This window comes from Oncorhynchus gorbuscha, linkage group LG16 (genome assembly GCF_021184085.1).
Source record: "Oncorhynchus gorbuscha isolate QuinsamMale2020 ecotype Even-year linkage group LG16, OgorEven_v1.0, whole genome shotgun sequence".
Taxonomy (NCBI): Eukaryota; Metazoa; Chordata; class Actinopteri; order Salmoniformes; family Salmonidae; genus Oncorhynchus; species Oncorhynchus gorbuscha.
In genome coordinates, this window is record NC_060188.1 from 69,644,627 (window position 1) to 69,659,213 (window position 14,587).

A 14,587-nucleotide genomic window follows, 5' to 3' on the forward strand; every position below is an offset into this window, starting at 1 on the left:
TATCTCTGCAATCAAAATTGCCATAGATAAAATCCAATTGTGTTCATTGTCTAGCGTATACCTGTCCATAACCCCACCGCCACCATGGTGCACAGTATTCACAACGTTGCCATCAGCAAACCGCTCGCCCACATGACGCCATACATGGTTGAGGCCGTTTGGACGTACTGCCAAATTCTCTAATGCAACACAGGCAGTTAATTTCTCTACCATAAACTTCCAATTATCTGGCAACAGCTCGGGTGGATGTTCCTACAGCCAGCATTCCAATTGCATGCTCCCTCAACTTAAGATATCTATGGTATTATGCTGTGACAACTGCAGTGTCCTTTTATTGTCCCCAGCACAAGGTGCACCTGTGCTTTTGAAGGTGTGAAACAATTTCTGGAATCATATTTCAGGTCATGGGACCAACACTTTTACATGTGTTTTTGTTTATACATTGTAGAACCTTATTTCATTCATGGTCAAAGTATTTGTTCCATGACAAGCAGACATTATCATAGTGATTGGTTATGTTTCCCTGTTCATTGTGTGCTGTGGGAGGTCTGAAGGGACGTATGCTCTGTGGACTGTCTGCCTGCGGGCTTTTCTTTACACTTCAGGGAAAGAGTGATGGGGTCGCACCACCCTAGGATTTTTACTACAGTGCGGTTTACCAATTTATCCAAATACATTTGCTTACTTTTCTCCAGATACCAGCATGGTCTAGTTGCTTGCATTCAAAAGTATCAATCCATAAAGTAACAATAGGCTGCTGTACAGTGATAGGCATTAGGTACCACAGTGATAGATAGTTGCACTAACTTCTGTGTTAGTTGGATGGATGTATTCTCCATCCATACAGAGGTGTTTTGGTGGAGTAGTGATTAATCCATGGTGAACCCAGATAGCAGATCATTGGATGCTGTTCACTAGTCTAGATTCTGAGAATGCTCTCAGCCACAAGCCCCTCAGGCTTTCTAAGCACTCCGCTCAGACTGTGTTCACTGAGTGGAGACTGTCTGCCACAGTCTGTCAGAGAGCTCTGTGAGGGAGAAAGATGAGATGAGGGGATGGCAGACAGCTTTGGCTCTCATGGGCTTCATTATCTGGACTTGCAGGAACTAAATGCTACATTGAGGAGTCTACTTTGTCTATGTTAGTGTTCATTAGTGACTGAATCAAAAGGACAAATACCACAGTAGGGATGGAGCCAGGTTTCCTCTTGATGTGACGCTTTGCATTCAGGCCAAAAGGTTCAATCTTGGTTTCATCAGACCAGAAAATCTTTCTCATCGTCTGAGTCCTTTAGGTGCCTTTTGCTAAAGTAGGCTGTCATATGCCTTTTACTAAGGAGAGGCTTCCATCTGGCTGCTTTATCATAGGCCTGATTGGTGGAGTGCTGCAGAGATGGTTGTCCTTCTGGAAGGTTCTCCCATCTCCACTCTGGAGCTCTGTCAAAGTGATCATCGGGTTCTTGGTCACCACCCTGACCAAGGCCCTTCTCCGATTGCTCAGTTTGGCCGGGTGGCCAGATCTCTGAAAAGTCTTGGTGTTTCAAACTTCTTCCATTTAAGAATGATGGCGGCCATTGTGTTCTTGGGGACCTTCAATGCTCCCGACGTCTTTTGATACCCTTCCACAGATCTTTGCCTCGACACAATCCTGCCTCTGCACAATTTGTTCGATCTCATGGCTTGGTTTTTGCTCTGACATGAACTGTGGGACCTTATATAGACAGGTGTGTGCCTTTCCAAATCATGTCCAGTCAATTGAATTTACCACAGATGGACTCCCAAGTTGTAGAAACATTTCAAGGATGATCAATGGAAACAGGATGCACTTAAGATGAATTTCAAATCTCATAGCAGTGTCTGAATGCTTATGAAAATAAGGTATTTCTGTTTTTAATTTTAATTTCGAAAAACCTGTTTTTCCCCTTCCTTTATGGGGTATTTAGTGTAGATTGATTAATATATATATATATTTTCTCTTTAATCCATTTCAGATTAAGGCTGTAATGTAACAACATGTGGGGAAGGGGTCTGAATAGTTTCCAAATGCACTGTACAGAGGAATGTGATTCATTTGGTACAATATGGAGCATTCCTTTGAATTAATTAATGGCATGTCCAGTCGTAATATGGCCTGGGAAGAAGCACATAAAGCACAGGTTTACATTGAAGGGGGCTTTTCTAGATCCTGGTGAGTTTGAAGGAAGATAAATACTCTATGTATTTTTCTGAACTTAATGAGTTAAATAAGTAGATACCCCCCCCCCCCCAAAAAAAAACACACACACACACACACAAAAATACTGCAGTACTACCAAAAACAATATATATACTAATACTACTACTTGTCCTGAGTTGCAGCATGGTCTAGCTCCACACTCCATCACAGCAGATGGCGCTCTCACATTCTGGTCGTTTTCGAACCATAAAAGCGGTCGTTGAAACTCCACGCAGATAACGTGCGTTTTTCAATTTCATTTGTTGTGTGAAGAAAACGAAAGGTATGGTTATGTTATCCATTTGTTCAACGCCAGTGAACGAACTTTATACATTTGTTTGGCTGGAGGTTTAATATATGGCGTTTTGGCCATCTAACGTTAGTTTGCTAACTCGTTCGTATTTTTGTAGCTAACCAACCATAGCTGACTAGCTAGCCAACTAAAATTAGCTAGTTTGGTAACGTTAGCTAGCTAGCTGCCATATAGGCAATTTATTTGCTGAATGTCAACTGGCTTGATACCGTTCTCCCATTTGCTATTTATACATCAGTGTAAAAAATGCTAGCTCAAAATGTAGTTAGCTGGCTAACTAGCTAAATTAGTCTGTTAACATGTTGCCAAAAGATACCAACCCTACCGTTCACACCGAACTACACAGGGGTCGGAACGCAATCATGTTAAATCATAGTTATATTTTAAGAGGCCGTGGAACCGGCGCCAGATACTGGTCGGAAAATGTACCGCTCAATGCAGGGATGGGATATCCTACTGTATATGACCTTTATCCACACTGTTCCATCGAGTAGATTGAAATAATGCTAGTTTTCTCAGAAATCCGAAATGTTCTGCCTCATGCTAGTTAGCAGTAGCCCCCACACCCATAATGGAATGGGATGTTGAGTTGAACAAGAAAGGAACTGATTGGCTGACACTGCCATTCCAAAATGTCTGTGGTGGCTACTGCAAACTAGCATGAGCCTCCAATGTGTTTTAATGTAACCGTGGTTGTGTTCCGACCCAAGTGCAAGTCCGTGTAAGCAAGCGTGATGGTAGGGTCGGTATCTTCTGGCAAGTTTTTATCAGGACAAGTCATTCCCATGTCCAGCTGAATCTCTTCTCTGTTTCTAACCAAGCTGTGTTAGTGGATGAAGATGTTGGAAGGGACAATAATGATATTGGTACGATATGTCATTGTATTATTCTCTCCCCTGTTCTCTTTCTGGATAGGACAATGAGTGGAGGCTTCAACTTTGGACAAGCGTCCAGTACTGGATTCAGCTTTGGAGCTCCCAAAACCACAGCTGCAACTGCCCCAGCCACAGGCTTTGGGATGCCTAGTGCTGCAGCTCCAGGTGGTGGCTTCTCTTTTGGAACCCCCAGCACTCCGCAGGCCCCAGTAGCTGCCCCCCAGAGCTCTGGGCTGTTTGCTATGCCCACCCAGGGTAGCACAAACCCAACTGGAGGGTTCAGCTTTGGGACCCCTGCACAGAGCAGTACTCCTGCGGGAGGAGGCTTCTCTTTTGGGTGGGTCTGTTGGATGATGTAGATTGCATGGATGTTTGGGTAGTTATATTATCTTAGGGTAGCTTTGATGGTGAGCTGAACAAACTCCTGAGTGGCTTAAGGCACTGTGTGTCTGTGCAAGATGCGTTACTACGGTCCCTGGTTCGAATTCAGGCTGTATCGCATCCGGCTGTGATTGGGAGACCCATAGGGCGGCGCACAATTGGCCCAGCGTCGTCCGGGTTTGGCCGGGGTAGGCAGTTGTTGTAAATATTTTTTTCTTAACTTACTTGCCTAGTTAAATAAAATAAACTTGGTAGGTTATTGCCTGTGTAGCTTACAGTAGGATTGCAATCGTAATCATATTTTCTCTTGCTTTTGTCTTTAGGACTCCCATTGCTAAACTCAATCTGGGTACACCAGTCGCCTCTCAACCTGCACTGACTGGGCTAACTATGGGGATGGCAACCCCCTCTGGGACAGGCTTTGGGCTTGGTGGGGGTCTCGCCACACAAACCACTGCTGCCCCTGCAGGAGGGGGGTTCAGCTTTGGGACCGCAGGGGGGCTTGGAGCCCCTGTTGCCCAAACTCAGCCCCAGACCCAACCTGCTGCAGCTGGTGGACTCTCTTTAGGAACTCCTGCTGAAGCCACCCAAATTATGGGAGGTGGGTTTAGTTTTGGTGCAGCCAAGGTCCAGGCCACCACAGCCCCAGCCCCTACTGTAACTGTAGGAGGGGGCTTCTCATTTGGAAACAGCACACCTGCCAGCCTCTCACTGGGGACTCAGCCCACAAGTGAGTTTTCTGAGCTCCTCATCATCTGTTTATCAGATCATGGGTAATGTACTATAAATGCCATTATTACTTTACATCAGATGTTTTTTTCATCCTGAATTATAGTATTTTGTCTTTACTCAGGTCTGACTCTGAACTCTGTGGCCTCAACAGCTGTACCAACCACAACCCAGGTTGGAGGATTCGCTTTTGGCGTCAAACCTTCTGGTAAATGGGGGAATCGGAGACATTTGGCATATATGAAAAGAATATCTGACAAATTGTATAATTTTTTATTTATTTTTTAACGGTGAAAATGTGCTGTTTTTTTAAGGGGGTGTGTGCCTGTTTTTAAACTAACGGCTATGATTTTAAGATGATCGATTATTTTCTCTCAAGCTACTCCAGCCCCGACTGCAGCTGCCCCGGCCACCCAAACCTCATTAGGTTCTTCTCTTTTTGCTGTACCAGCATCAACAGCAGCTCCTGCTTCAGCAGCAATCACAGGATTTTGTGAGTTTTATTTCCTACTAGCAAGCTCTTGCTTGAAATATCAAGTGTTGGAAAACTCAAAAATAAGGTTATATTGGCTTTCTAACATTCTGTGGTGGAATTTAATTTCTTGATCTCTTCTGAATAGTGGGCGCTGCCCCTACCTCCGCTGCCCCGGCTGCCACCTCAACAGCGGGAAGTACCCTGGGCTTCATGCTCAAACCCCTGGGAGCAGTCACTGCCACAACTACTGCCCCAGTTGGCACAGGTACTATACAGGTTCATTGTTTTATCATGCAGGATTATTAGAATAACTAGAGCTTGATATTGTTGCCTGTTTATGCAAAATTGTGTATATGGGGTTGTTCATGAAGTATTTTTGTCATATTTGTGAATTCCTCACTGTAGTGTTTGTTTTAGCTGCCCCTACCACAACAACAGGTTTCTCACTGGCTATGAAACCTGCGGGCTCCATTGGCATTGGTGTAACGGCCCCCATCACTGGCGTAGCCACAACCATTGCTACTGTTACAGCAAGGTACTGCAGGGTTCAGCCTGTCCAGTTTATTACAACTACTCACTGCAAAATCTCTCACTATATTTGTAACCATTGTATTTAGGGTTGGGGTTAATTCAATTTCAATTAATTCAATTCTGGAAGTAAACTGAAATGCGTGTACGTAGTTAAGTAACCAATGTTTAAATACTGATTTACCCACTTCATATGTATTTACTGTATTCTAGTCAAGGCCTATCCTATTTAACTATTGCTGTACATATACTGTATAATACAGATGTATCCATATTGTCTGTACATCCCATCACATACAGTGCCTTGGGGAAGTACTCAGACCCCTTGACTTTTTCCAAATTTTGTTACGTTACAGCCTTATTCTAAAATGTATTCAATAGTTTTTTTTCTCTCAATCTACACACAATACCCCATAATGACAAAGGAAAACAGGTTTCTATAAATATTTTGCAAATGTTTAAAACTTAAAATATCACATTAACATAAGTATTCTGACCCTTTACTCAGTACTTTGTTGAAGCACGTTTGGTGGTGATTCTAGCCTCGGTTCTTCTTGGTTATGACTACAACCTTGGCACACCTGTATTTGGGGAGTTTCTCCCATTCTCTGCAGATTTTCTCAAGCTCCTTCGGGTTGGATGGGGAGTGTTGCTGCACAGCTATTTTCAAGTCTACGTAGATGTTCGATCGGGCTCTTGCTGGGCCACTCATGGACGTTCAGAGCTTGTCTCCTTTCTCGTGGTCTTGAGTCTTTAGGTGCTTTTGGCGAACTCCAAGAGGGCTGTCATGTGTCTTTTTACTGAGGAGTGGCTTCCGTCTGGCCACTCTACCATAAAGGCCTTATTGATGGAGTGCTGCGGAGATGGTTGTCCTTATGGAAGTTTCTCCCATCTTCACAGGGGAGCTCTGTCAGTGACTATCGAGTTCTTGGTCACCTCCCTGACCAAGGCCCTTCTCCCCCGATTGCTCAGTTTTGCCAGCTCTAGGAAGTCTGTGATAACAAACTTCCATTTAAGAATGATGGGGGCTATTGTTTTCTTGGACCTTCAATGCTGCAGATGTTTTTTGGTACCCTTCCCCAGATCTATGCCTCGACACAATCCTGTCTCAGAGCTCTACGAACAATTCCTTTGACCTAGTGGCTTGGTTTTTGTTCTGACATGCATTGTCGACTGTACCACAGGTGGACTCCAATGAAGTTGTAGAAACATCTCAAGGATCATCAATGGAAACAGGATACACCTGAGCTTAATTTTGAGTTTCATAAAGTGTCTGAATACTTATTTAAATAAGGTATTTCTTTTTATTTGATAAATTTGCAAGCATTTCTAGACCTGGTTTTATTTCATACATTTTAGAATAAAATGTAAAGTAACCAAATGTGGAAAAGGTCTAGGTGTCTGAATACTTTCCGACGTGTGTGTGTGTGTGTGTGTGTGTGTGTGTGTGTGTGTGTGTGTGTGTGTGTGTGTGTGTGTGTGTGTGTGTGTGTGTGTGTGTGTGTGTGTGTGTGTGTGTGTGTGTGTGTGTGTGTGTGTGTGTGTGTGTACAAAAGCTGAAGAACATACGCACATCCAGGTACTTTCCGCAGGTGTTGGAGTTGTAGGCAAACTCATAGAAAACAGAAAGGAAAACCTATGTACACACATTGCTCATCCTAATATTTCTTAAATCTGTTCTTTGACTTTTTTAGATTTGTGTGTATTGTTAGATATTACTGCAATGTTGGAGCTAGGAACACAAGCATTTCGCTACACCCCCAATAATTTCTGCTCTGTATGTGACCGATTTGTGGCTGGTCCCTTACTCCTCCCCCTGCAGTGCTCCTCCAGTGATGTCATATATCCAACTAGAGGGTCTCATTAACAAGTGGAGTCTTGAGCTGGAGGACCAGGAGAGGCATTTCTTACAGCAAGCCACCCAGGTCAACGCCTGGGACCGCACGCTGGTGGAGAACGGAGAGAAGGTAAACAGACATGTCATTATAGTGGCACTTCTCGTAACTGCACCACTAGAAGCTAGGCAATGCTATTTGTTTTAATCTCATATGAAGTTGAACATTGGGGTCTCTTCATGGCAGATGTTTGAAAGGCATGTTCACCTCATTGTTACAGATCACATCACTGCACAGGGAGATGGAGAAAGTGAAATTGGACCAAAGAAGGTAGCGGTTAACAGCTTTATTTCTTATAATGTATTTGAATATATCAGATAATTCAGAATTCTGTCTTATCTGTAAGTAGATCTATGGTAATTGTCAATGTTTATTGTATGACCTTGTGTTTCTGCTCTCTACCCCGTCCCAGGCTGGACCAGGAACTGGACTTCATCCTGTCACAACAGAAGGAGCTGGAGGACCTGCTGTCCCCACTGGAGGAGTCTGTCAAAGAACAGAGTGGAACCATCTACATGCAGAACGCAGACGAGGAACGCGAGAGGACGTAAGGTTTTACCAAATGTCTTTCTGAGTGAAAACCACTGCACAGTGAACTGAATCATGACTAAATGATATCTCATCCTTATGCAATATCTCCATCTCTTTCTGCAGGTACAAGCTTGCAGAGAACGTGGACGCCCAGCTGAAGAGGATGTCCCAAGATCTAAAGGAGATCATTGAACACCTGAATACATCCAGCGGTCCAGCTGATAACAGTGACCCGGTGAGAAGGAAAAACAGACCGATGTCTTTTGAATACCTTGCTGCCAGTGCTTTTACTTATGTAAATTGCCTGCAGCCGCTATGGGTCCGCGGTCAAACGACCACCCCTCATCACTGTCAAACGCTCCCTAAAACACTACTGTGAGCAGGCCTTTCTAATCGACCTGGCCCGAATATCCTGGAAGGATATTATCTCATCCCGTCAGTCGAGGATGCCTGGTCGTTGTTTGAAAGTAATTTCCTCACCATCTTAAATAAGCATGCCCCTTTAAAAAAATGTAGAACTAAGAACAGATATAGCCCTTGGTTCACTCCAGACCTGACTGCCCTTGACCAGCACAAAAACTTCCTGTGGCGCACTGCAATAGCATCGAATAGTCACCGATATGCAACTGTTCAGGGAAGTCAGGAACCAATAGACGCAGTCAGTCCGGAAAGCAAAGGCTAGCTTTTTCAAACAGAAATTTGCATCCTGTAGCTCCAACTCCAAAAGGTTTTGGGACACTGTCCATGGAGAACAAGAGCACCTCCTCCCAGCTGCACTGAGGCTAGGTAACACGGTCACCACCGATAAATTCATGATAATTGAACATTTCAATAAGCATTTCTCTACGGCTGGCCATGCTTTTCTCCTGGCTACCCCGGCCAACAGCCCCCCCGCAACTACATTACCCGAGCCTCCCCAGCTTCTCCTTCACCCAAATCCAGATAGCAGATGTTCTGAAAGAGCTGCAAAACCTGGACCCTCTTTCTAAAACTCCGCTGCCATTGTTGCAATCCCTACTACCAGTCTGTTCAACCTCTTTCGTATCATCTGAGATCCCTAAATATTGCTGGCTGCCACGGTCATCCCCCTCTTCAAAGGGGGTGATGCTCTGGACCCAAACTGTTATATCCATCCTGCCCTGCCTCAAGTCTTCGAAATCCAAGTTAATAAACAGATCACGGACCATTTTGAATCCCACCGTACTTTCTCCGCTGTGCAATCTGGTTTCCGAGTTGGTCACTGGCACACCTCAGCTACGCTCAAGGTACTAAACGATATCATAACTGCCATCGATAAAAGACAGTGCTATACAGCAGTCTTCATTGACCTGGCCAAGGCTTTCGACTCTTGTCAATCGCCACATTCTTATCAGCAGACTCAATAGCCTTGGTTTCTCAAATGACTGCCTTGCCTGGTTCACCAACTACTTCTCAGAGTTCAGTGTGTCAAATTGGAGGGCCTGTTGTCCGGACGTCTGGCAGTCTCTATGGGGGTACCACAGGGTTCAATTCTTGGGCCGACTCTTTTCTCTGTATATATCAATGATGTCGCTCTTGCTGTGGGTGATTCCCTGATCCACCTCTACGCAGACAACACCATTCTCTATACATCTGGCCTTTTTTTAAACACTGTTAACTAACCTTCAAACGAGCTTCAATGCCATACAACACTCCTTCTGTGGCCTCCAACTGCTCTTAAACGCTAGTAACACCAAATGCAAGCTTTTCAATTTACCGCTGCCCGCACCCGCCCGACTAGCCTCACTACTATGGACGGTTCTGACCTAGAATATGTGGACAATTACAAATTCCTAGGTGTCTAGCTAGTCTGTAAACTCTCCTTCCAGACTCATATTAAACATCTCCAATCCAAAATCAAATCTAGAATCGGCTTTGTATTTCGCAACAAATCCTCCTTCACTCACCCTGTAAAACTGACTATCCGACTGATCCTCGACTTCGGCCATGTCATTTACAAAATAGCTTCCAATACTCTACTCAGCAAATTGGATTGCAGTCTATCGTTGTGCCATCTGTTTTGTTACCAATGCCCCTTATACCACTCACCACTACGACCTGTATGCTCTAGTTGGCTGGACCTCGCTACATATTCGTTGCCAGACCCACTGGCTCCAGGTCATCTAAGTTTTTGCCGGGTAAAGCCCCGCCATATCTCAGCTCAATGGTCATGCTAACAACACCCACCCGTTGCACGCACTCCATCCGGTATATCTCACTGGTCATCACCAAAGCCAACACCTACTTTAGCCGCCTTCCAAGTACTCTGCTGCCAGTGACTGGAACTAATTGCAAAAATCGCTGTAGACTTATATTTCCCTCACTAACTTTAAACATCAGCTATTTGAGCAGCTAACCGATCGCTGCAGCTGTACAAAGTCTATCTGTAAATAGCCCACCCAATCTACCTACCTCATCCCCATATTGTTTTTATTTACATTTCTGCTCTTTTGCACACCAGTATCTCTACTTGCACATCTTGCCATTTATCACTTGTGTTAATGTTAAATTGTAATTACTTTGCTACTATGGCCTATTTATTGCATACCTCACGCCATTTGCACACACTATATATAGACTTTCTTTTTTCTATTTTTTTCTATTGTGTTGTTGACTGTACGTTTGTTTATCCCATGTGTAACTCTGTTTTTGTCGCACTGCTTTGCTTTATCTTGGCCAGGTCGCAGTTGTAAATAAGAACTTGTTCTCAACTAGCTTAAATAAAGATGAGAAATGTATTTCTACAGTTATTCTAAAGCAAATGTATCACATGTTCTTTACTGTGGTTACCTGGTTTGTTTTATTTTGGGAAGAGGAAATGTGTAAATAGTTATTCTAACTCTTTTTTTCTCTCTCCTTAGCTTCAGCAGATCTGTAAAATTCTCAATGCCCACATGGACTCTCTTCAATGGATTGACCAGAACTCGGGTCAGTATTTAACCCATGTGGTCTTGAGTAAACAACTTTTTAACTTGACCCTTGCTTCTGATAAAGTTGACATCCTTCAATCCATATTAACTCTGTAATATGTCTATCCTCAGTGCTTCTACAGAGAAGGGTGGAGGATGTGTCCAAACTCTGTGACAACCGACGCAAAGAGCAGGAGAAGACTTTTCGCATAGCATTTCATTGAAGATTGCAATAATTATCAGAATGATATTGAGAATGTATATGTGCATTATTGCAAGTTTATTTCTTTTTTTTAATACAATGAAGATATTTTTGAGAGGAGTTATGTTAAAGATTTGCTTTTAATGCAGCATCAATTGTGATTTATAGAAAAGTACTCCAAGCTAAGGTGTGTGTGTGTGTGTGTGTGTGTGTGTGTGTGTGTGTGTGTGTGTGTGTGTGTGTGTGTGTGTGTGTGTGTGTGTGTGTGTGTGTGATGCACTTGTCAAATTTCAACACTGGTGCTGGGCAAATAATTAATTCTGAGTAAATAAAGAGTTGCACCCATGGGCTCGATTAAATCCGTGACACTGAAGATCAGCGCTGTAGTGCAATTTAAATGTGAAGGTACTTCCTAATTGAGAAGACATAAGAAGCGTTGACCGATGCAAATCAATCAAATACATGTTTATTTGTCACATGCTTTGTAAACGGGTGTAGACTAACACTGATATGCTTGCTTACTACGGCCCTTCTCATGAAATAAATATTTGAATTAACGAGGAATAAATACACAGTAACGACAACTTGGTTACATACACCGCGTAATACCACCAAGTCGGTGTGCAGTGATACTAGGTAATTGATGGCATGTACATATAGGTAAGGATAAAGTGACTGGCTAATCAACAGGATCGATGAACAGCAGCCGCGTACACTGACTATTAAAAACATTAAGGACCACGTAAAATTGAGTTGCACCCAAGTTTCTTTCTAATATGCCGCGCAGATTAAATATTCCCCAGAGAAGCACGACATTAAAGTCAACTAGTTTTCCCTTTTAACACGATCAACGTTTCGCGCTGCTGTCGAAATTGTTCTAGAATCAACACAATACTAGCCACTTTCAATGTAACATACCGAAACAAAATTAACTAACAGCAAGGAATTATCTTGTTGGCAGAGCGCCTTGGAGTAGAATTGCATTGAAATGTACGACTCGATGCTAATTTATGCTTGATACGAACATTTGGTCAGGAGCTCCGTATGGACAGTGTGACGCAATTGCGAAGTCTTTTGACGGACGCAGAGCCCAAATTGAGCCGTTTACCGCATCGCTGTGCGCCTCTCAAATGTAAGCGCGGAGGTCTCCGTATAGCTCCGCATTGACATGATTGGTTGACGGTGGGGGGAGGGCAGGAGGTCTTGTGTAAACACAAACTCGCTTCCTTGACATTTTCCTTCATAACAGCTCTGCGAAGCGCAAGAAGCATGAATGCCTTGACTTCTGCAGAGGCCATATCACCATAAATCCTGTAAAGTCAATGCAGACGGCAGATTGACCAGCGCCTTTCAGCCCCATACTCTTAATACTGGTGCGCCATAGCCAATCAAACCTGCAGATTTTCTTGTTTTGAAATCAAAGCGGGAGCTACATGTAGCCACCTGTGCATATTCTTTGCCAGTTACTGAGTTATTAGCCCAGTTACAGCTAATTTCTAATCAACAATAGGGGAATAGTTGCTTCCTAAAAGAGCACAAAATGTGTGCATTTCAGGTAAATAGCTTTTTCTTTTGTCTATAAGGGAAAGCATATTTTAAGATGGTCTTGAAACTAGCCAATAGGCAGAGGGTAGCAGAATTGGTCTGATTCCCTAATAATGGTATGGGAATAATAATGAAACACAACATTTAGTCACCTCCTTGTCTGAAGGACAAGTGGATAAACAGGTTAATGTCAAGTCCTGCAAGTTTGTTTTCCAAAGTCTCAAGGAATGTAGGCCTACATTGACCACCGCACATTTGCTGCTACTGTAGGCTGAATGATAACAGCTATTTCCATGTTAAAAAGTTATGGGATGAATTTTTGATGGTAGGCCACTCTGTTAGGCCTACATTATGATGAAATAGACCCAGTAGCCTACTTGCCCTCTGTTAATACTGTTAACTTAAAGCAGGTACAGCCTCCGTGTTCACTATGTTAAAGTTAGCGCTCAGCAGACCTGAAATGTGCCCAGTGCCGGAAATAGAGGGGACATTGGTTGCACCCCCACCCCTTTTGCCCTCAGAACAGTCTCAATTCGTCGGGGCATGGACTCTACAAAAGTGTCGACAGCGTTCCACAGGTATGCTGGCCCATGTTGACTCCATTGCTTCCCACAGTTGTGTCAAGTTGGCTGGATATCCTTTGGGTGGTGGACCATTCTTGATATACACGGAATCCTGTGTGGAAAAACCTAGCAGCGTTGCAGTTCTTGACACAAACCGATGTGCCTGGCACCTACTACCATACCCCGTTCAAATGCACATATAATTTAGCTTGCCCATTCATTCTCTGAATGGCAAACATACACAATGTCTCAAGGCCTAAACATCCTTCTTTAACCTGTCTCCCCTTCTACACTGATTTGAAGTGTATTTAAACAAGTGACATCAAATAACTTTCACCTGGTCAGTTTGTCAGAGAAAGAGTAGGTGTTCTTAATGTTTTGTACACTGTTTATGTGATAAGTTTGTGCAAAAGGGGTCCATTTCTGATCTAGCCAATATATGCAGTTTATCGTGAATGCGAGTTTCCACTAAAGCAGGAACATTGCCTTTAAATTGTATTCAAGCTGTAAAGTTAAACTTCCGTTATGCGGATTGAAGAGTCCTAACTATTTAATAACTTCGGGATCGGTGTCTCTTCCACACGGTTGAGCTAATGCGATTAGCATGAGGTTGTAAGTAACAAGAAAATTTCCTAGGACATAGACATATCTGATATTGACAGAAAGCTTAAATTCTTGTTAATCTAACTGTACTGTCCAATTTACAGTAGCTATTACAGTGAACAAATACCATGCTATTGTTTGAGAGCGCACAATTTTGAACATGAAAAGTTAATAAACAAATTAGGCACATTTGAGCAGTCTTGATTTAAAAAAAATAAATGCAATGGTTAATTGGATCAGTCTAAAATGCTGCACACACACTGTCATCTAGTGGCCAAAATCTAAATCACACCTGGTCTGGAATAATACAGTATGGCCTTTCTCTTGCATTTCAAAGATGATGGTACAAAAAAATACAAAAGAACAGTTGGTTTTTTCTTTGTATTATCTTTTACCAGATCTATTGTGTTATATTCTATTACATTCCTTTCACATTTCCATAAACTTCAGTGTTTCCTTTCAAATGGTACCAAGAATATCCATATCCTTGCTTCATGGCCTGAGCTACAGGCAGTTAGATTTGGGTGTGGCATTTTAGGCGAAAATGTAAAAATAAGGGTCTAATCCTTATTAAGCAAGCAGTGTGTCAAGAAGCAGTGTGGCTTGGCAGGGTCGTGTTTCGAAGGACAACCCTGCCACATGGCTCTCGACCTTCACCCCTCCCGAGTCCGTACGGGAGTTGCAGCGACGGGACAAGACTAACTACCAATTGAATATCACGAAAAAGGGTGTTAAAAGTACAAATAAATTCAACAAAACCTACACCATATTATATTCCTTGTCACATGTTGCAGAACACACCAGAC

The 14,587-nt window shown here is 43.1% G+C and overlaps 1 protein-coding gene across 4 annotated transcripts; it reads left to right on the forward strand.

Moving 5' to 3' along the window:
• Nucleotides 1–2,382: 2,382 nt before the first annotated feature.
• LOC123999511 (nuclear pore glycoprotein p62-like) lies at nt 2,383–11,443 on the forward strand. 4 transcript variants are annotated; one of them, XM_046305376.1, is made up of 13 exons: nt 2,383–2,497; nt 3,443–3,739; nt 4,107–4,513; nt 4,637–4,720; nt 4,892–5,005; nt 5,133–5,252; nt 5,393–5,522; nt 7,338–7,482; nt 7,631–7,680; nt 7,823–7,957; nt 8,065–8,176; nt 10,821–10,887; nt 11,001–11,443. In XM_046305376.1, exons 2-13 carry the CDS (start codon nt 3,447–3,449, stop codon nt 11,090–11,092), a joined length of 1,749 nt encoding a protein of 582 aa, XP_046161332.1. In that variant the 5' UTR covers nt 2,383–2,497; nt 3,443–3,446; the 3' UTR covers nt 11,093–11,443. The 4 variants fall into 4 exon arrangements, with proteins under 4 accessions (XP_046161332.1, XP_046161334.1, XP_046161335.1 ...); XM_046305378.1 differs by having other exon boundaries at nt 5,405–5,522; XM_046305379.1 differs by having other exon boundaries at nt 4,667–4,720.
• The last annotated feature ends 3,144 nt before the right edge of the window (nt 11,444–14,587 follow it).

Coding starts and splice junctions, on each gene's coding strand:
- LOC123999511 (XM_046305376.1), top strand. CDS start 3,447: ATGAGTGGAGGCTTCAACTTTGGACAAGCGTCCAGTACTGGATTCAGC. Junction 4,514..4,636: donor ACTGGGGACTCAGCCCACAA/GTGAGTTTTCTG, acceptor GTCTTTACTCAG/GTCTGACTCTGAACTCTGTG. Junction 5,253..5,392: donor TACTGCCCCAGTTGGCACAG/GTACTATACAGG, acceptor TCCTCACTGTAG/TGTTTGTTTTAGCTGCCCCT.